Source organism: Leptonotus elevatus, chromosome 7 (genome assembly GCF_054856555.1).
Source record: "Leptonotus elevatus isolate MCC_2025b chromosome 7, RoL_Lele_1.0, whole genome shotgun sequence".
Lineage (NCBI taxonomy): Eukaryota > Metazoa > Chordata > Actinopteri > Syngnathiformes > Syngnathidae > Leptonotus > Leptonotus elevatus.
This window is the reverse complement of record NC_141245.1, coordinates 23524664-23547505: the sequence shown is the minus strand read 5'-3', so window position 1 is coordinate 23547505 and position 22842 is coordinate 23524664. Positions and strand designations below refer to the sequence as shown.

The 22842-nt window shown below is 41.1% G+C and overlaps 1 protein-coding gene across 4 annotated transcripts in view; it reads left to right on the top strand.

Annotated features, from left to right (window-relative positions):
• The window catches only part of fndc3a (fibronectin type III domain containing 3A), a 56657-nt gene that overhangs the window by 2078 nt on the left and 31737 nt on the right, over positions 1-22842 (top strand). For 2 of the 4 annotated variants that reach the window (XM_086080079.1, XM_086080080.1), the window contains exons 3-4: positions 2311-2455; positions 20098-20173. In XM_086080079.1, coding sequence (XP_085936205.1) covers positions 2345-2455; positions 20098-20173 — 187 coding nt within the window. In that variant the 5' untranslated portion in view covers positions 2311-2344. Of the gene's footprint in view, positions 1-2310; positions 2456-15092; positions 15628-15858; positions 16014-20097; positions 20174-22842 lie in introns of those variants that run through there. The other 2 variants (XM_086080081.1, XM_086080082.1) reach the window with 2 other exon arrangements.

The window sequence follows — 22842 nt, the reverse complement described above, 5'->3', positions numbered from 1 at the left end:
TTTGGACCAAGTTTTCGATGGACAGTATACAAAATAAATTAAAGTGTTCCACTAGAAGACTGTAGTCTTTTCCCTCGGACAAAAGCTCAATTTCTCCATAAGACTTCATCCAATTTTCAGAAGTTCAGTGACACTATATATTATGACAGATTTTTATTTTTTGGCAATACTGTCATGTTCCTACATCGAGTCAACCATCATGTAAGACTTCAGGCCATTGCGCAACGAATGCCACTATTTGCCCCCCTTTTGTCTTAAATGTTGTTAACATGGTGTGTTGTTGTTTCCCATCCACATCTTAATCCTTGTCCACCCTCGATCTTCGTCCTCCCCCCCCCCTTCAGTCTTCTGAGCCCGTCTTTCCACCACAGAGCCTGCAGCTAACCTTCTGTTAAACATATCAAGATTATGTACTCTAATGATCAAGCTGGTAATCAAAACTCGTTTTCTACTCTGAACAACTTCATCTTGTTCGACATCTGTTTGCAGAATATTTGAATAAGTCCTCATTTCCTTTTTAAAAGTTGTCACCTTTTCCAAATATGGGATTGGAAAGGGTCCACCATGGCCTGAAGAAGACCTGATCGCCTGGGGCACTTCAAGCTGGTTTTAAAACCCTGCTTCGTTAGCCCATGCACTGTTTTTAACTTAAGCTTACTTCATGTTAAAATCGTATTTATTAGGGATGTTTGGTACTGCTATTTTTCAGACTGATACCAGTATGAGTATTCATTCACTCTTTGAGTACTAACCTATACCGAGTACTGTTGCCTCTAGTACTTCTGATATATGAAATGTAATTTTAGCACAATGACAACGAAATCTCGGGGGGGGGGGGGGCTTTCTTTCTGACGCAGATGGTGATTTGCCAATGTGTTACTTCCACAGTATAGCGCCAACTGTTGCTGAGGAGGTCTTAATCGACGTTTAAATTTGTATCTCAAGGCACCACTGTAGTAAAGTGATATAGCAAAATGAGACAGCTTGGTGGTGGTAATGTCATTTTGTGACTCTGTTTACCTGCCATTTAAATTTCAAATTGCAGTAATGTCAAGCTGTTGAAGTTGTGTGTGCGGGAAGCTGTCAGGTGCGCTATTGATTGTTGGACTGTTGTGTAACGTTGGAGAGTCCGCGGGCCAACTGATTGCGGGCGTCGGGGCCAAAGAGCCGCTCTGTGGGCCGACCGCCCGCCCAGCCCTCGCACTTCAGTTCATTGACCGTCACATTGTAAACGCAGCCGTGTTGTTTCAGCTTAAGAAGGGGAGGGGCTAAAACTAACAGATAAGCCAGATCACTGTGAGGTTTAGAAGCGCAGTTGCACTGCACTGTAATTAGGTTCAAGGACATACGATGCATCCCTCTTGCCGTAGGGTCTACTGACATTTTTTTTTTTTTAAAGAATTTAGAATGGATCATATTTAATTACTCATGATTCAATGACTTCACTTTACTGAGCTTGAGCTGTTGTATAATCCTCTCAATTGAGCATTGTGTGTATTTTTTGGGTACTTTTTATGGGGTAAACGATCTGCTCCTCTCAATGGTAGTAGAAATGAGATAGTCGCATAACTCCGCAAGATTGTCTTTTATCTATTTATTTATTTACAGATTTGTGTTGTATAAATGGCAAAATATGCTACTTTCAATTCTTTAGCGTAATCGTAAAAAAGATTATTCTAATACTATTTTTTTAGTTATTTAAATTTATACATTTGCACCTTTTTAAAATTTAAAATAACAAATTTAATAAATGTTTAATCTGAAAGGAACTAGCATAATTATGGGGTTTTAAAGAATTGTATTTGTCTTAATATTTTTTTTTTGTTTTTTTTAACGTTTAAACATTTTCTTGTTTTGTACCAAAAAATAAATGATCGTCCGACTGCACAGTGCACATGCTGCACTCCAACTTCAGGTTTTAGCCAACATAAATAAATAAATATATATTATTATAAATATATATTATATAAATTCTGTTTGGTCCAAAAGGAACTTACCGGTACATAACTTTAGTGTTTCTATTGTTTTTAATTGGTCTTAATATTTTTAAATGTGTAAACATGAACAAATAATCACTTGAATAATCGGGATTTTAATTATTGCCAAAATAGTCGTTATTATTATTTTTCCCATAATCGAGCAGCCCTACACACAGCCACTCTGAAAGAAAAATGGTACTAAAAAAAAACTTGTTTTTGACGGCAAGGTACTGCGGTATTCTTTTAGCAGTGCTGCCTTGTTGTGAAAACTTACAAAATGTCGTGGCAGTAAGTTAACCCAAACTAAAAAAAAAGTGGCCCTATTTTGCAGGAGAACCCTCTCTAGTGGTGTGAATGAGGGAGACATGGCAGACCACACCCCGCCTCTGGAGTCCGGCCAGCTTCTCAGCCCTGAACTCCCCATCCTGGCGTCACCGCCGCCCCCAGCCATGGTCAACGGGGAGGGCCCCCAGCAGGTACACTCACGCCCCTTTTACTTCGTTGCTGCCTTGATGCTGAGGGTCCCCCATGTTGCCCCTTCCATCTCTTGAATATAACTGAGGTATTGCAATGGGTATAGCCAAGCGTATACCTAACCACTGTGCACAGTAATCCACTTTATCTATTCGTGGTTCATCGTTTTATAAATTGACCTGTCCAATTATTTTATTGTGTGTTGTCGAGGCAGGACGAGGACGTTGAGAACAATGAGAGATACAATTTAGTAAAAACTGATGGCTGGTCCAAGAGGAGTTTTTGTTTACATGTGTTTTCCTCCTTTGGCGAGGTCATATATGCTCACATGAACATGCAACTGGCACCCTCCAACCACAGACATCTTGCTTTGTCTTTGTCTTTGTCATTAAAGTGACAACACATTTTAGGGAGAAGGAACAATGTCTCCTTTCTTATCTTTGCACGGAAATAAAAGATTATATGACATCATACCTAGAAGAATACGTTTTATAATTCCGAAGTTGGGCTGTCTGTCACTATTGAATATTCTTAGAATTGAATATTGCTTTGATTATTTAATTGATGGGCCCTAATATCGATTATCCAAATAGTTATAATAACAATGCATCATGTTTATAGAACGCTTTTCTCTACACTCAAAGATGCTTTACAATGGATAAAAGGAGTCCTCAAGTTACGACGGAGTTCCGTTCCTACACTATCGATGTAACCTGAATTTCGACTTAATTTGGATTTCCTCGTTAAAGTCGATATTTACATCAAAACACTTTGTACAGTAATTTTAAAAAACATATTTGCGCGACCCGGAACCAATATTTCGTGTTTCCGCACGGACTTTCATTGCTGACAAACGGCAGCGCCGAGATAATTTAAACTTAAACACGGAACTGTGACACACCTGATGGCGAGCCGACCTGCTAATGGACGTCCGCTGCTGGAGGTAACAACAACACAACTGTATAACTTTTAAAATGGCGTGATTGCTGTGGGGAAATTAACGGGAAAAAAAGGTGCTACGGACGAGGCACGGCCGCCACAAAGTCGAAGCGACGTAACTTGATGTTCATTATTCATGCACTCACGCAGCCACACTCCGGTGGTGGTAAACTACACAAGTCGCTACAGCTGCCCGAGGGCAGGTTAACGGAAATGTGGCTGCCGGTGTGCGCCCTACGGGCCCCTCCGACCACCCACCAAACATTCACACCATTCATGCGAGTTTCATAGTTGTTGGTTAACTTGCTGAACGATTCCTTGTTGATTAATTTTGTCACTTAATGGCATATGTTTTCTTATCATTATTGCTTAAAAAAAACTCCCTTTGTGAAATACCCTAAGATGCAAGAGGATGGTGCCAAAGTACAGGCTAACAGAAAAGCATTGAGTAAAATGGGGTCAATGAAGTACTTTGAAGTGATGCAGTGACAAACTTCTCTGTATCTGTTCAGCCTTGTTTGTTAGTGGAAGTTACGGCGCGTCTACGGAGGAAGCAATTGTGTATAAACATGTCATACCAGGCTTGAATTATTTGATTGTTGGATGCTGTGTTGCTGTGTGAAAAGTCTCTGCAATAAGTCCTTTTCACACTGCCTGTATCAGTCGGGTTGCATCATTTTTTTTTTGCATGCCTGCCATTTTTGAGGGGATGTCTGCATTTAAGAAGGCCAGCTTATTTATAAAAGTGGTTGACGTGTTCTTCAATTTGAGAAAATGCGTCAATTTGAAAAGCACGTACGCACAAGAGTGTGCTTTATTCAAAAATGGGTTTGCAGTAATGGGATATATTCGGCTGGAAATTCTTACGCTTAGATGAACCTTCGTCACAAGTCTGATATTGAAGCAGTATCATCAAATCATATACTCGCTAATCAGATGAGAGCTGCACAATTTGTCATCTTGAGAAACCTGACGCGCTCGGCCAATTGTTTCAGATGCTAAAAACATGCAGATTACTCACTCACAGTCACTCTTGAAAACACCTCAACCGGATTTGATGACAAATTTCTCAAGAGGCAGATGTGCGTCTGTTAGCCAGCACAGCTCCCTGAGTGGGTATTGTATAATATAGCAATTATTTAATGTCACTATAAGTAAGACCGAGTGGCTGTGACTAAGGGGCTGTCACTTTTGACTGCTTTGATTCCCGTGACTTCCCAAACGCGCGGCGTTCGCCTACCCTCCTATCGCTTTCCATCGTCTCTTCCTTCTTGAGCAATTTGTTCAGATAAGGCTCGCTAATATTAGCCACGGTCCTTGTGGCTTTCCAGCCGTCCTGTCATTTTCCACTGTGGGAAAAAAAAAAACCCCACGTCATGCCGAGCTGTGAGGGTGATCTCACGGAATTTCGGTTGCCCTGTTGACTGCGAAAAATAAGAGGTCGCCCGATTACCTGCGCGCGTCACGCATTTGTGTGCTTAGCGTTTTATGCCAACCAGCCAGAGAAATAAAAACACGGCTCTACCTTCCCGCTTGACGTCATTGCCGCACCTCCTGTTTGGGCCAATTTGAGCCGCTGCGTGTGCATGACTGCTGAAGGGCACTGAAATGTGTTCTCATGTGGCGTAATAACGCATATCTGATAACACGGCTCTGTTTGTCGTAACGTAAAGACAGCCGCCTCCCTTAGATGCGGCAATATTTAATTCAATGATTTACAATGGGATAAACAATGCACCTTTTTTTACATATTTCCACCAACAGTGGCCAAAGCCAAGAAATAATTAATTTAATCAAGTGCAGTTATTTGGAATGATATAAAAGGAATAGTATTGGGATTGAGGCAGAAGGTTGAGAGAAAAAAAAAACATAAGTGACTTTTTTGTCATTCCAAAAATGTGAAAATCTCCGGTGAGCTCTTACTATCTGATGTGATCTCTTCTGATCTGGTGTTTCCATGTGCCACTAATCACCACAGCCGACATCGCAGCCTGACAACATTACAGTTTCATTCCCATGGCGAAAAATCACTTTTGATCGGTTTCGCCAAAAGTCAATCTTTCAGCCTGTTTATTCCGATTGAGGGGTTTACATGGAGCATTTTTCATTTAGCTTGGGCTTCTTGCCTGATTTGTTTCAGAATACAAGGCTTCATGTAAACCGGGCTCTTGACAACCCGCCCTCCATATTTTTTATTTATTTCCTATACAGTGGTACCTTGACTTATAAGTGAGTTAGTCAGTTTATTTTCTGCTTTATGTTCTGAGTAGGGACGGACGGGTGAGTACCAATACCAGATATCGGTATCGGTCCAATATAATAATAATACAATTATTTCAAGGTATTGCTACTTGCGACGTATTTCGATCACAAACTTAAGCCATACATGTTTGACAGTTGCCCATTAAAATGTGTAACCACATATTTTGATTAGTGTTTTTCAGATACTGTTATTTGGGCCCCGATTCCGAAATCCAGCTTTGGAGTACGATACCGTACCGATACTCAAGTTTTTTTTTTTTTTCACAAGATAAAAAATGCTGTCCTGCCATTGGTTCAGAGCATTCAAGGGCCAATAAGATATCTTGGCAAGAATAGAATAAAAAAAAATTGTTCTTCCGCAAATCAAAAAAAGGAAAAAAATCTCAATTAGGTTATTTTCAATAATTGTTCAGCCCCAACTTAGTCAAACTGTTTACATCTGATGATAGGTGCTGATGTTTAGTTATTTAAGATTCATGTCCATTTTTGTCCTGTCGGCATTAAGTGAGGCATCTCTTTCAGTGATTATTTGGGTCGAGGCATGACTATTTGAGGAAATCCAGTCGTTTTATCATGGCCGTCACATTCTGTGTTTTGGGACATTTCCACCAAAGGTCTTAGGCGCGTACGTATCATGGCAACTGGACCCCGTGGAGTGGTTCGGTCCTGACAAAGCAGGGCAGGGCTGCCGTGACAGAGAAAATCAGTGACGGTTGAACAAACGGCTCAACTTCCCCACCACCGTCACCCACCCACCCTCACTGACCTTTTACTTTGACAAGCTGCAAGGACACTTCCTCCTCCTTTCTCCCGCGTCTAGTCTGGACTCTGCCGGGTATTCGCGCTCGACTGGAGCAGTTATTGTGAGTCAGAGACGAAGCCGCTGTCATGGGGTCATTACCTGAGATGATTAGAGATCACTTTGTTTACAGCGTGATTAACCGCTTCCGTCCATTAACTGTACCCCCAGCCCCTGAAAGGTCTTCCTGCATTTGCTAGTTAAAGTGGCAACAGAGGAATCTGTCTGTAAATTTTTAAACCTAGCTAATGGCTCGTGGGTTTGGTTGCTTTTACTCTTTAGGTGTTGCTGTGCAGTAAACGGTGTTTTCAACCATTGTGCTTACAGCTTCTCCACATTCGAACCAAGGCTCGAAATACGAAAATTAGCATCGCATGTCCGTCATTTTCCGGTAATTCAACCATAGCGTTTTTCCGAAAAGGCTTAACTGATTTAGATGCTCAGGCGTTAACGTGGCACAACGCGTTAACTCATTCGCTCCCGGCTGGTTTACTTTATTTTGACTGATTTTGCAAGACTCACGGGATATTGTGTGCTATTGCTATAAAAACATGGAACCTACCAAAAGAAAGATTAGTCTCTTTTTTTTCATCAGGAAAAAACTATATTTCTATCTGTTTCCGTTTTGCAGCCATTAGCATTAGAATATAGCTAAGTTTCATCATTATTCACAAATCTATTTCAAATCGTGGGTAAAACAGCTTTGTTTCAACCTGGTTGATCTCTTTTGCTCTGCTACCAACTGCTCTGGAGGTTTTTGTAATAACTACCATTTCTTCATCCGTCCTTTGCGTTACATCCCTAGCGTTAACGTCGCATATGCGCGGGAAGTCGGAGGCTAAAAGTGAAGCTCTTTGGTTGATGCAGGGTCAGACAGTAGTTACCTCGAATAGCCTCTTCAAAACAAAATGGCAGACTTCCATTCTCTTTAAAGTTGTGGGTTCTTGAGTTTGTTTGTTTTTTGCAGGTCCATTTATGTCAAATATGCTGACTAAATGTTGGTGCCAGGGTCTGACTTCAAAATTCGATCTTAAAATCAAGCCGCTTTTGGCGGTCTCATCCCTACCAATTCACTTTCACTCTGTTGACTTGTTGTTCCCTGGGTTACTAAGCAGCGTGGACATGCACTGATGGTTAATTAAATAGCCGTGCTTGTGTTTGCTCAACTGGTGTCACAAAACATTGGGTAATTAATACTAATCAGTTGATACATTAAACAGGCAGTACATAGGCGTGATTTTGTGTTTGTGTTTGTGTTTGTGTGTGGTCTGATCTAAGACTAGCGGCCCTGCGTGGGCTCATGTTACCATAAACGATTGAGACCACCCTCTGGACTCTGCCGTCTTTGGTGCTCCAGTCAGACAGGTGGAGACAAGGTTGCCTGTGTGCTTGAGAAGCTGCAAAAATGTCATCCTGAGCATTGCCTATCAATTTGTTGTGTGTTTGAGAAGTGAGGCGGGGTTGTATGTGAGAGTGAAAGCATGTGAATTTTTGTGTATTTGTGAGTAGGGCAGGGCGGGGGCACCGGTGGTGGGGGATTATCCTGACGATAAACAAAAAAAATAGAAGATTTATGTTCTGATTAATAATAAATTTCGATGAATTGCCCAACCTTAGGTGTGAGTCATAGTTACATAAGTAATCGAATTTTAATCGTGATCATGGCTGCCGTGATTAAATTAACCTGATCGTCGGCAATATTTACGTTTAGAATGTGGCTATCTATTTAAGCACTTTAGCAACCAACCACCAGGGTTCAAACACATGGTTAAGGCTTCCTGCAGCAGGAGCCTAAAGTCACTCGGCGGACTGATGAGCGCGAGTCATGTGGAGAGATAAAGTACAGCAAAATTTGGAGATGAGGCGCATCATGTTGAGGATCGTGTGCCTCATTAGGGATCAACATCCGTTGTCTGGACTGCGTGATGGCACTCAGCAGTCAGTAGTATTATTTATTCACAATTTACTCTTTGGAAGTTAAATTTTCAATTTCCAATGAAAACTGTTTACATGCTGTTTATTGAAAAGTAGTAGAATAAAAACAGAATTGTGATTTACAACAGTGGTGAAATTAATTACTATAATTCTGCAGCCCCTGTGAGTTTGGTGTGAGAGAGCGCGTGTGTGTGTGTGAGTGTGAGAGATCACTATTTGTCACCTATTTTGAGGAGGTGGGCAGAGTGTGACTCAGCAGTGCTTTTTGGACACTCCCTTTTCTAGGCCAGAGCAGGAGAGAACAGTGACACTTTCTTCCATCATATTTTGGATATTCTTTTGGGAAAACCCACTGACACAAATGTCCAAACAGTCCGCAATGACCAAGCTGTAACAAATCTAAGTAAATGTTTTCATTGATGTTTGTATTTTTGTTTATGATCAAGTATGACATTCAAAATGGCTATGAATGTTTTTTGTTGCTGACCGCTGATGGAAGGTGGCAGGCACATTCTTTACATAATTTTTTTTCTCTGTGTAATCATGAAAGTTGTTCATATTATTGACATTTGCTCTCCAAAAATAGTCTTTCAAACTGTACTGTTTTTTTAGACCATTGCTTACAATTTTTATACGCCCCCCCCCCCCCCCCGCCATACATATTTTAAAGAAATGCTTAAATACTCCATGTAAATTCAAAAATACATTAAAAAAGTACTACTTTTTTTTTTTTCCTTATACAACCCCCTACGTAAGAATTTGAACGCATTTGCTCGCATCAGTGGTTATCAGGCACAATTGCAAGTTATTTAGTTGTTATTACGAGGCCCAGATTTGTTAGCTTGCAAGCTAACTGGTGGCTAGCGTGGGGATATATTCCAGCCACCGGAGGCTTTAAGCAGATATATTATGTGAAACAAAAGTAGGAATGTATAGGCATAAGAAAGATGCTTAAAAGTAGTTTCCTTTTTTTGAGTTGGGAAATTACTTGTTTCCAAGTCAGAAGACTCAACTCAACTTCATGTTCAAAAATACATTTTCACTCCCCCCCCCCCCCCAAAAAAAAACTCATGCAAGTGTGAAGACACGTCAATACCTCTTAATAGTGAAACTAAAATATCCCATACTACAAAAAAAACAAATTATTTAACAGATTTAAGTAAAAAAAAATATGACCCCTAACAAACAAGGCAAAACTTGGCTCCTCCCCAACATGAAACAATCTTTGTCTCAGTAGGCCGCATCATTTAAACAATACTTCTTTGACACCAATTACTTCTTTCCTTCAATCCTGGGCTTTGTCTCCATCTTTTGGCCTCTTAAGGTATTACAGAAATAGCACAAATACACAAAAAGGTGTCCCCCCCCCCTCTAATAATTGAGGATAAGGTGCCACAGAAAAAAAAAAGAAAAAAAAACCTGAATAGGCGAATTCATTAAAAGCCAATGGGCGTCACTGTACTTTAAGCCCAGTGTGAATAATATGTTCATTTTGTCAGACAATGCTACAGTAACGCAGTGATTCGTCCTCTGACACAGTTTGACGTCCTCACGCTCATTGATGGGAGCATCTCCTACGTGATTTGTTGCTAATAATATCTTTAATGAAGGGCTTTATAGCACATCTCGGAACGATTCCTCCTTTCCTCGTACGTTATTCATTCACATGATGCTTCCCAGGGATGATGAAATGGTTTTGAATCATCGATCGTCACACACGCAAGACTGTCGCCGGTTTGTTCCGAGGCTGGCAGGATTTTGTTTTTCTCCCTCGAACCCCCACCCTCCCCCATGGCATTTGGCTGGCTTCCTGTCCTCCAGCTGCCGTTGTCGCACCGGCGCACGGTAAACAATTAAAGAGGAACAAATAGTGAGAAACCTGAACTCTGAGTCAGAGGCGGCAGCAACACGTCAGCGCGCAGAGCCATGAAATTATGCAGCTGTGGTTGTAAATCGCATGCGTGTCACTCTCACCAACCAGTAGTAAACGCGTTAGAGGGGATATGTTGGTCATAGTAGTGGGAAGTATCTAATTACAAATACTTTAATTACTGTAGACTCGGAAATATGTACTTTACTTGATTAAAGTCTTTTTGCTCCTGCATCTGCACACAGATATCGGTACTTTCCACTCCTTACTTCGTCAAAATGGGCTTGTTACTTTTTTTTAACCTTTGCGGATCATGACATGATGTTAAAAAAATAAAAAATAAAACGTAACATTTGGCCTTCCATGGCCTTATTTATGAGAACGATTGTTTGCGAATGCTTTGTGTCTTGCCCTAAAAATCACCAAATTTTGGCGTGCAAAGTTGGTCCATCTCATGCGAAAAGTGACATACAGCTAAAGTAGTTTTTTTTTTTATCAATTACAATGAGGTAGTGTAGGCTTTTCTTTTCTTTTTTTTCAGAGTAGGGATGTTCTGATCAGGGTTTTATGCTGCCAATTCTGACATCGATCACATGGATTAGCTGCATGTTTTTCAATTTCACTGCTGCTCACTAATGCTACTTTTAATAACCCATTAATAAGTCTATTTTTTGATTAATGCGATTTTGATTTGCTACACTGCACACAGGCTGGTCACTTGTTGGCTGCAGGCTGCATTGCACGAGCTGCGGGTGATTTGTTTTTTGTGGTCGGCAATGAAAAGGCATTGATCGACATGTCGATCACATGCTTTAACGCGAAAGTTGGCCGATCACCATCAGTGGCGATTGATTGGAGCGCCACTCGTACAGAGCACGTTTTGCCACCTCTGGGAATGGTCACGGTGTGTTAACCCTCTTGTTATGTCGTAGGTCAGATTAATCTCATGAACAGTTGTTTAAAGTAGTAGTTTTTCATTGAGGCTCTTGAAATGTAACGAGTCAATGATGGAGCTGATAAGGTGACACAAAGTTCATTTTTAGGTCATGACATTTTGGGGAAATTACAGCCGGTGTAAACGCTGTGCCAAACAAATCCTCCGAATGACTCGCTGTGGCGTCCCCTGAAACTGAACAGGAAGTTGTTCCATTTTGGCTGGGAACCGCTATTTTGGCGCAAATTATATTAACATATTCCGACAGACTCGTATTACAGAATTTGCTCAAACGAACCTCAATCTGAAGCAATCAGTTTGATGGGCTCTGCTAAATTGCAACACTTTTTTTGGGCGGAGCACGGCGTCAAAAGTTCGATGCTCATTTTCAATGGCCAGCAATGGAAAAACGAGAATGCGAGTGACCGTCATCGCTGCCTGCCGCTTTAACTGCGATTTGAAACGGCAAGTCAACCAGCGTCACCGAATTCACGGTTCATCGTGTTCGTTTTGAGCTTCCACGCTGCATTGTTCTGACGAGTCATCATTCATCTGCTTTAATGCACACTTTCCTCTGCTCTCTGCTCCCCTAAGATAATTATAACAGACTGAAAATGAGAGCAGGAAGCGAGCGCTGAACAGTGCTCAGCCATCTGTGTGGAGTAACCTCTCTCTCTCTCTCTCTCGCTCTACTATTTCAGAGTCTGTCAAATTCAGACAACACTGCTGACTTCTTAAATGGCTCCGTAATTGCTGTGCAGACTCACTCAAACGTTTCCCCGTCAAACATCAAAACTTTGTATTTCAAGGCAAAAGAAAGAAACTGCCTTAAGGGGGGACACTAGCTGATCCATTTTCGCTTCTCCTTGCCTTGTGGTGTCAGAACGGGTTTGAAAGCAGACAGGTGGAACACTCCCTTAATTTGATTTGTGTTGAAGTGTAACCGCATATTAATGCGACGCTGCTAACCAAATTAATTACACTTACTCCCCCCCTCCTTAAAGTCATCTGACGCCATAAGCTCATTGTGCTTGGATGCTCCTCCCCATTGCAGCGGGGCGGCTATTTTGGTTTAATTCCTTTAAATCCGGCTTTGATCACTTCACACGGAGTGAAATAAACAGCAGGATTCCTATTAGATTTATGTGAATGAGCCACTCGTGGGGCCAGCAGCATCGCTGTGTGTGCGTGCGCGTCAACTTGGCACAAGCCACTCCTTGCTGTCGCTTTAAGGAATGAGCCATTCAGGAAGAACGAGGGCAGATGTTCTAGCAGCAGTTAGCTACACAGAAACGGGCATTAATGTGACGCTGTTACACGTGCCGTCTCGTTGAAATGCCACGACCACGACATCCAAAGTTGATCAATCCGTTCCGTGACAGTGGGTGACTTTCAAGTCTAATTCTGAAACAATCGGTACTTTTTACTTAACTCATTCACTCCCAGCCATTTTCGCTCCCGACTGTTTTACTGGATTTTGACTAATTTTGCAGGGCCCACAGAATATTGTGTTCTAATGCTATTAAGACATAGAACCTACCAAAAGAAAGATTAGAGTCTCTTCTTTCATCAGCAAAAAAAAAAGTATATTTCTATCTGTTTCCGTTTTGTAGCAATTAGCATTAGAATATAGCCAAGTTTCATCATTGTTTACAAAACTTTTTAAAACTGGGGAAAACAGCTTTTTTGCAACATGGCCCTGGTTGATCTCTTATACTCTGCTGCCACCTGCTGGCCGTTTTTGTAATAACTACCATTACTTCAACCGTTCATTTCAGTTCAGAGGCTGCATCAAAGCCTTCTTTCTATCTGCTTAAGCATAAAAAAAAACAAAGTATAAATACGTTTTTGGGACACTGGTAATATTTAAAATAGAACATATTTTTATGTTTTTGGGAGCAAATGTAGTAATAATAATAATGTATCAGATTTATATGGTGATTTTTCATTAGCCACTTTGCTTTCAGTATCTCAACATTTTCACCATCATAGTTTTTAAAGGTCTCAAATCAGCCTGACTTATTGTCTTATAACTTTGTCTTCTCAATAAAACTCATAACAGACATAGTTTCATGTATAACCTGTTAGCTAAACTGTAAAGTTAATGTAGCTTACGTGTTTTTGTGGGTTTCAGTTATTTATTGTCGTGTAGTCTCTGTGTTTTTGATTTGCCAACCTGGTTGGTATGTTGCCATTCTGTTTTGTTTTATTTTTTGGGGGTCAAGCGTCTCATGTCATTGACGGTGTCAGTTTTTATAGTTGCATACTTGAAACGTCGGCATCTGTTCTGCAGAATGCATTTGTGCTTTTGATATTTAATTGTGACACTCTCATTATATTATATTACAGCATCCAGATGCTTTCCTAAGCCACGGTAATTAATTTCCGCTTCTAATTCCATTTACACTTTTGTGGAGATGGAGACTGAACTGGAGGATGTTTAAAGAGCAACACTGTCACCTTGTGGTGTTTTATAGCCACTTTAAAGTGTTGTCTAATGCAGTGATTCTCAACCACTGCGGGATAATAGAAAATATTCACTTATTTGCTCCCAAAACTGTCGTTTTTTACTGTAAATGTGTCTTTGTTTACAGCTCTATGCCAGCAATGTACTGTGATAAGCAGAGCAACTAAATGTTTTTCCACTAGACGGCACCTTGCACAGTTTACATTTTGGGCAGCATGGCTCAGTGATAGAGTGGTCGTCTCCCATCTGTGAGGTTGGGGATTCGATCCTTACCCCCTGGTGGTCATGTTAAAATGTCCTTAAGCAAGACACTGAAAACCGATTTGCTGCCAGTGAACCTTGCAGCGGCTTGCCTTGCAGTAGCCGATCATTGGTGTGTGAATGGGAGTCATTGTAAAGTGCTTTGGGCACCATATGGTGTAGTTAAAAGCGCTATATAAAAAGCAGTCCATTTACCATTTGTATTCACCTGTTGCCATTCATATGAGAGAATAATAGCTTTGTGTTAAATGCGCCAGCATTTCACAATTGAGACAACATCATTGTTTCATTATTCCTACGTTTGACGTTTTTGTCCGGTGGTGTGCCTTTAATCAGATAACAATTTTACAAATATATTTAAAACTGTTTATTCATATAATTGTTTATTGTGTTGTATTAATAAAATGTCACATTTGAAAAATAGTGTTAATGTTTTAGATATACATTTATAAATATGTATTTATTATATTTGCAAAAATAATATATATATATATATATATATATATATATATATATATATATATATATAAAATGAAATAATTTATTATCAAATGAAGTTCAAATAATTATTTTAGCTTATACATTTTTTGTTTAAATTGTCAAATCGCTTATAATTAACGTTACAAATTAATCGTGTCATTTATTTGTTAAACTGTTTTACATAGGTCTATTCTTCAAAGTAATTTAACAAATATTGTGTTGATTGTAATTGGGTTATAAATATTTAAAATTATTAATTATACTAGTAAATTGAAAACTAAGTGTACGTTTGTTAATTTTTTTTAGCGATGCATACACATTCATATTAAAACAAGAACATTTTCATAATCATAATGAAACTATTTTTTTTCTTCTTTTTTTTTTACATCATCTCCAAATAGCTTAACAGATTTGTCTGTTAAAATAAATACATTAAAACATTTTTAAAAATTACGCATTTCTGCGCGTCACTCACATCCTTTGATTTAAAACTTTTGTTTAGCATTTGAGCCATATTTTTTTGCAGGAAATTGTGTTCCACAAAGATATTGGACTTTTTTTTTGGGCGTTGGAGGTTGAGGGGAGAGCACGAGAGAGGGAGAGAGGGAGCCAGCGTAGTCATTTATATAAGTCAGCCTTCGAAGCTGCGCGTCGCCTTCATGCCTTTTCTGTCGCCGGAGCCGGTTGTGGATTTAACAAAAAAGGAACAAGGTAGCAGAACAAAGGACTCCCCGTGCTGCTACAGTTTGTCGACTCAGCCAACGGAGCGCTATTGAAATGAACCCCATTAGCAGGCACAGCTGGCTGCGAGTGTGCTGGCACGCTACCAGAGGCAGGGCATCTTCACAGAGTTAATCCAGCCTCCTTTCCCCCCTCTTAGACGTGCTGATAAGGCTTCCCAGCCATTGCATGAGGGTCCGCCGCGGACGAGTGCTTATTTGTTGAAGGGTGGTTGCTGTGGATACGGACGACAGGGAGCGAGGAGCCAGACTGAAGTGCGAGGGTTTAGCGGCTGTGAGATTTACGCCACTCCTACCGTGAAAGCCAAACCCTCTTTCACTCCGAAATCCCAGCTCGCCTCCTCCTGGATGTTGCGCGGGGAGGGAGTTGGTAGAAGTGTCACCAGGATCGGCCCCGGCTAGGGGACCCCGGCGCATTTTTTTTTTTTCTTCTCTTGTTTGCGCCAAAAAGCAACGCCTGGATGAAGAAAAAGCGATGCGGGCGACAGTAAGTAGCAGCTTTTTATTGGGGAGGGGGGGGGGGCTAAATGTCACAGTAGATTTCCTCGGGCCGACGAAACCTGACTGTGACGCGCCTGCCCACTTTGACTCAATTAGACCTCCCTTAACCACGCGCCCACCTCCTCTTCAAGCCCGCCGCCTCCTCCTTGCTGACGTGTGGGTGTGTATGAACCTACGAAACGCTCTGTCTGTGTGTGTGCGTGTATGTGTGTGGCAGTCAAAGGGCTCTTTCCCCGTCGCTGCCAAGCACATGAATGGGAAGCAGTGTTGGCAATGGAGGTGCTGATGATTCCCGAGCGGCACGAGAACCACAGCCCGAGCCCAATGCTGGGGGACTGTCGGTTCTATGACAGCGTCTTCCACAAGAGCGAGGTAACCAAAAAAAAGCTTCTTGCGTTTGCTCGGGAAGTTTCAAAGTGGAGAGAATGACGACCCAGGGAGGTTTTATGGACATTTTATGAGGGATATTTTGAGTTTAAAAAGGATTTATTGCTCTGTTATTTATCTGTGGCACCGTTTGTCTGTGACAGGGGTGGGAGTGAACAGCATTTAAAGCTTTGTTGTTGTTTTTCAAGCCCCTGGCCTTTGGTATAGTGGTTTACTTGCTTGACAGTGTAAATGGTTGTCTGTCTGTAGTGTGTATGCCCTGCGATAGGCCGGCGACCAATCAACGGCGGAGTCTCTGAAGTCAACTGGGATTGGCTTCAGCTCTCCGAGACTCTTAACTCAATAAGCGGTTCATATTTGTAGTTCACAAATTCATCTATTCGATCCTTCGTGATTAGTTTTCACAGTTGGTGTGTATTTTGCGTATTGCCAAGGAATTGTGATGATTCTTACATGTTACTTTAAAACTTGCTATAGCACTCGGGGAGGAGTTTTGCCTGGGTTTTTTACGAGTTTGAAATAACATGAAAAGTATTTTTGGATCATACGTTTGTGTAATATATAGGGCTGCAGTTAGCTAAAATTGATTATTCTACCAACCATCCCATCGATGAATTGTGGGACTCGGTAAAAATAAATTTTCCATTATTTACTAATTTCACTGAAGTAACCCCCTTCGCTCCAGGTTGTTTTACTGGATTTTGACTGATTTTGCAGGGCCCACAGAATATTGTGTTTTATTGCTATAAAAACATGGAACCTACCAAAAGAATTATTAATTAGTCTCTTCTTTAATCAGGTAAAAGTATATTTCTATCTGTTTCCGTTTTGTAGCAATTAGCATTAGAATATAGCCAAGTTTCATTATTGTTTACAAATCTGTTTAAAACAGTGGGGGAAAAAAGCTTGTTGCAACATGGCCCTGGTTGATCTATTATACTCTGCTGCCACCTGCTGGCTGTTTTTGTAATAACTACCATTGCTTCAAGCGTTCTCTTCAGTTTCGAAGGCTGCATCAAAGCCTTCTGTATGCTCTAGCATAAAAAACAAACAACAAACGTATACATGTTTTTTTGGACCATGGTATTATTTAAAACGTATATAACATTTATACGTTTACGGGAGCAAAATAAGTTAAGCAACAAAATGTGAGGTGTAGGTATTATTTTTTTGTCCATTTGGGGTCCCCATATTCATGTTCTACACTATATCTGTTACTGAATTTGTTTTGGCTGTAAAAAGTTAGCGCGTCTGCATTTTAGTCGTTGGACTTCTGTAGCGACCGTAGTAGCCAGTGTAGGAAGGTGCTACTATATGTCTGAAGTTCTCAGAGTGGAGTTTGTCAGTCAAGAACTGGGCTTACTAGCCATTTTAGCTTTAGTCTTCATCTAAAGTCATGGATTTAATCTGAAGATGCCTTCTGCAGCCCCCAAAAAGGCGATTCAATAATAAGAATAATTAGCAAATCCAAGAGGGCAACTCAAAACGGTTAAGTTGTTTTTTGGTATAAAACTTCTTCTGTTTGGCGTCACAACAATGACAGTAATTCATTTAATATATGTTCACTGAAATGCTGCAGCTTGTTTGACTTCACCCCCCTGTAATGTTACAAGTCCAACTGACCTATTTTGGAAGGGTTCACTTGACGTATTTACAACTTCAATGAAAAAGTCGAGTGAAATATCCTTTTTACGGCATGATCCTTTTAAGATAAAGAATTAGTGTTAACATTTCTAAAATTTGGGTATATTAAACAGTCCTTTTGAAACAGGATCATGACTGTTAGACCTATTTGCAAGGGAAGATATGACTAAAATCCCATCTTAATGGAACCAGAAGTTACTTTGAATAGAAAAAGAAAAGTTCTGATTTAACCCTCCTCCTATAAAGCAGGTCAGGTCAAATTGACCCAGAAACATTATTGCTGTTCCTGAGAAATGAACATAAAAGCAGAGTTGAAGCCTGTAAAATCTGTATTTGGACATACATTTTCAGGGCAAAATACGCCTTAAATATTGCCATAAAATGATGGTAGTGCCACATACCTAGACCTCGTTTCAGCAGAAGTTTAGGCCTTGTTTAGATTGGCAGCCCAAATCAGATTTGTAGCCCATCCAGATTGAAAGTGGATGGCTCTTTTGTAGTCTGAACAGTCACAAAGCACATGAAATTAGATTTTTGCGGGAGGGATTGTGCTTGCGTGGGTTTTCTCCGGGTACTCCGGTTTCCTCCCACATTCCAAAAACATGCATGGCAGGTGAATTGGACACTCCAAATTGTCCATAGGTGTGATTGTGAGTATGGTTGTTCGTCTCTGTGTGCCCTGTGATTGGCTGGCAACCAGTTCAGGGTGTACCCCGCCTACTGCCCGAAGCCAGCTGGGATAGGCTCCAGCAACCCCTGCGACCCTTGTGAGGACAAGCGGTACAGAAAATGGATGGATGGATTGAAACCACATGCGGGAGGTAGTTTCATATCCGATTTAGACAGGACGGATTTGACTGTCCTGACGTCACTACGTGTGCAAAACCAATGCGCTCGCGCTGTCAATATCCAATCGATTCGCTGCCCGGCTGTTGCCTCGCATGCTCTGCAGTCAATCGCCTTGGCGGTTTCACTGCCCCGTCGGCGCCTGTCATGCTCAACCGGAAATACGCTGACAGTTTACGTTACTTGCGCTGAAGACGGTCTCGCTACCCCATCAGTTCTTCACATGCGCAACCGGAAATAGTGAGATAGTGCCCGGTCATAGCTATAGCTATATGGCCGTTAAAAAATTAATTAATTAAAAAAAATTAATTAACGCTACACGCGCTGGGCGCCGCCTCCGTTCGACGCCGTTGCTACAGCAACCTGTCAGATGGGTGAATAATGTGGCTCACTCTGGACAGGGCCAGATCAGATTTGGACACTTGCTAAAAACAGTCTGGACAGTCAACCCTAAAAAAATCGGATTTGAAGAGGAATCCGATTTGCCTGCAGTCTGAACGCAGCCTCGGGGTTTTAAGTTTTGCTTGGTGAGAGAAGGAAGTTCAGTAGAAGTTTGTGTTAAAAATAAGCAGATTCATTTTGCCCTCCTGTTATGGTGCAGTTCACATTGACCCAGGATCTTTTATTGTTGTTTATGAAAAAACGACTGGAACATGAGGGTGAAAGTTGTTGCATTTTGGATTTCTTATCAAGTTTTGGGGAGTATATAATATGCCCAAAATGGTGTCATAATGGGTGACGTTACCTCACTAGATTTCATTACGGCCAACATGAAATGATCAACTCATTTTCAAGCATCATAGTGAGAGCATAGCATAAAAAGTAAGACGCATTTAAGCTCCTGTTAAGATGTGGTTCAAATATTGTTTGTAATATATGAACAAACAAGCGAACGGCTAAAACCGAGAATTTGGCCGTGTTCAATAATTTTGATTTTTCCTGGCATCATAGCAGATGGCTGAGAAAATGTCTCAAGCTGTTTAGCACTGTTACTGCCTTTTATTTTGGTAGGTTTCTACTTCCTGGTTTGTGTTCCCATTGTCTGCTAGGACTGTCAGCTCTGTCGTTGACCAATATTTATGTACAAAGGACATTGATTTGGCAATTGTGTGACTCGGTCTCATTAATCTTTTTGACAAAAAAGCGAAGATGAAGGCATACTGATACGCAAGCAAGCAAATGTGTGTCGATAGACCCGAAAAGGTTATCAAAGAAACACATTTCACTTTCACGAATGAGAGCAATCTCGAAAGAAGCTGCTGTAGACCACAACTTGCCCCCCCCAGAAGCTCGCACGTAGTTTAACCGACTCCAAGTCCTGATGACTCTTGCGAGGCCACACCCTTAAACACACACATCCAGCACACAAATACTACAGTATGTACAGCAATTACACTTTGTATAACGGGTGAAAATCAAGGTGCAGTTGTATTCCTGACTGTATGCTGTGGAATCAACTTCTGTTCACTGCTCTAATAAACTCGTTTTAACAAGTACATTTTCCATGTTTTTGGAGCCAGTGTGTTTTTATTTTTCCGTCTTGCAAAATGTTTTTCTTCTGTTTTTCCCTTTTTCCTAGGTAATCCTGGTGCAGGTAAACCCAGGTGAGGCCTTCACGATTCGACGAGAGGATGGTCAATTTCAGTGTATCACAGGTAAGGAAGTTCTGTGTATCTGACCTGTAATGATGAACTTTAGCTTTTTTTAAATGATCCCCTTTCACGCAGAGAATCCTGCACATTTGACAAAACAGAAGACAGGATAATCTAACCACGATTAAATGTCTGGAAAATTATTATTATTATTCTGTAGTTTTTGTGAGTTCATTAAGCATTTTTGTGTCAGCGCTTCAATCGCGTTTTTTCCCTTCAAAATCTTGATTGGGTATCAATAATCTGTTACTCGGTTAGTCGGTCTTCCAACTCGTCTGGTTCCCATGGAGACTCTGTTTTGTCTTCTTAACGTGGCGAAATACGTTGTCCTGCTTCCTCCACTTCCAAACCATGGATTCATTGATGTGGAATTCTCTCACGGCTGCTCTATTCCCATGTACAACCGCGTAACTGATAGCTTGCAGTTTAAATTGCGCCTCACAAGCACGTCTCTTCGCTGTTGCCATTTTCGGGGGTCCTTAGCCAAACCGATGTTGTTTTGCACAATGTAATAATCTTTAGCGTCTGCATGCCATCCTCTTTCACGCCCACCCTTGCCTTTTTAGCGTTCGCATGCCAACCTCAATCACGTCCTCCTTTCCTGTTATATAAGCGATGTGTCGATGGGGAAATGCTCCGACAGTCAGCCAAGCGGAGCGCTTACCAAAGTCGCGCGACAACTTTTGCAGATTTTGGAAATCAGTGCACACAAAAGGCGTACCATATTATAAGGAGCCCCGTTGATTTTTGAGAAAATTCAAGACTTAAGTGCACCGTATGGTTGTAAAAATACAGTAATTGAATCAAAAGTTGAAATATGATGTTTCACCTTCAAGAGGCGCTAGACTTGCTTGAGCATAGTAGAGAAAAAGATGCTTACATCTGTGGCCAAATGCGTACTAATTGCAGGGTTGCTTTACCTGGAGTGCGTACATTCCATTAAGTCAATGGCGGAATCTGCACAGCCCAAAAAGTGTTTGTTTTTTCGACTTTAAGCACATGGAAGAATAAGAATAGCTAATTTTAGGAAAATTGATAGACTATTGATAATATAAATGCTCAATTGGATGGATTAAAAAAGATAAAATGTCACAGGCAGTGTGCGTCCCGCAGGCCATACTTCGCCCACCCCTGCTACGATGGATTGGAAACATAACATCCAGTTGGGGATATAATACACCGTGAGCTTTGGCACTCGCTTTGGGAACCTTCTGGATCAGCGCCTCGTATCTCATTGTTGACAGACAATGCTATTTCTTCTTGTGTGCTTAGCCTTTGCCTATACCTTGTGACACAAATGAATAAAGATGAGACAAAAAGCCAGTACAATAGGCCCCGGGCATGCCAGGTTTGGATGACGAAGGACTTGAGGCAGTGATCTAAAATGATGCGGCGGAAGCCAAAAAAAAAGAAAAGAAAAGAAAAGAAAATCAAGCCGTGCCTCGCTTCTCCCCACTCAATGCCCCGAGTGTGCCGCTGGTGCACCGGCCGCACATTACAAGCCGCATGAAGCGGCCTAATAGGGGCTGAGCATACATAGTGTCTCTGTCAGAGTGGGTAAAAAAGAGCTAAAGAGGTGCCTACTGTAGATCAGTGTGGCTGCTACTAACTGGTCTGTCACAGGGTGCACTCATCTCTGTGACGCGAATAGAAGGATGACTCACCGCTTGCGTCGCAGGAAGGCAGAAGAGGAGAGTGTGTATGTGTGTGTGTGTGTGCGCTTCTGTTTGGTTGGTTTGTTTTGCCATGTCCTCACCAAGGTTGCACGATACACCGGTACTAGAACAGTACAGCGATACCTCGCCATATAAATGAGAATACCACAAGGGGTGTATTGAAATAAATTTGATCTGGAAAATAGGTTTCATTTCAACAGAACTTAATCGAATTGTTCCATTTTAAAATGTTGGCATCCTTGAATCATTTCGCACCCCACGTATCGTGAGAGGTATCGAAACGTCTTTTGTGAGAGATAATATAAAACTGATTGTTGCTGATGATTTGCTACTTTTAATTTAAAAGGGAAGTCAACCCCCCCCAAAATTCTTTGCAATAGTATTTTCTATGCAGCCCCTCTAGTCTAAACACTGCATTCTGATTAATATTCTGTTAGTGGGATATGAATAAAAATTCACCAATTTTTATTCATCTCAGGGGGCGGCCATTTTGCTCCTTGCTGGAGAACAAAAATGACATCACATTTGCTCGGAGCTCAGGTAACGGACAATCAAGGCTCAGCTTGCAAAATGACTAAACTTAGAAAACAGGTGAGCTGTGATTGATCGTTACCCGAGCATTTTCAGTTGACAGCAAGTGGCAAAATGGCCGCCCCCTGAGATGGATAAAAACGGCTGGATTTTGCAGCTTTATTCATATTCCACAAACTCAATATTAATCAGAATTGCCGTGTTTAGACTAGTAGGGCAACATACATGTTGTGAAGAAAATGTTTAGCCTGACTTCCCCTTGAATTAACTTCAATAGTTTGGGCTTTGGAGAGCTTTTAAAAGTTGTTACAATAAACATGACTAAAGTGACAGCCGTACAAGAGACTAAGTCTGGTCGCTTCAAGCTGTTTCTTAATCAACCCAAGAGTTTGGGCTTGTAACCTAAATCCCCATTCGCTATTCGTGTTGACAGCAGCGAATAATTTTTTTTTCCCCCATTAAAAA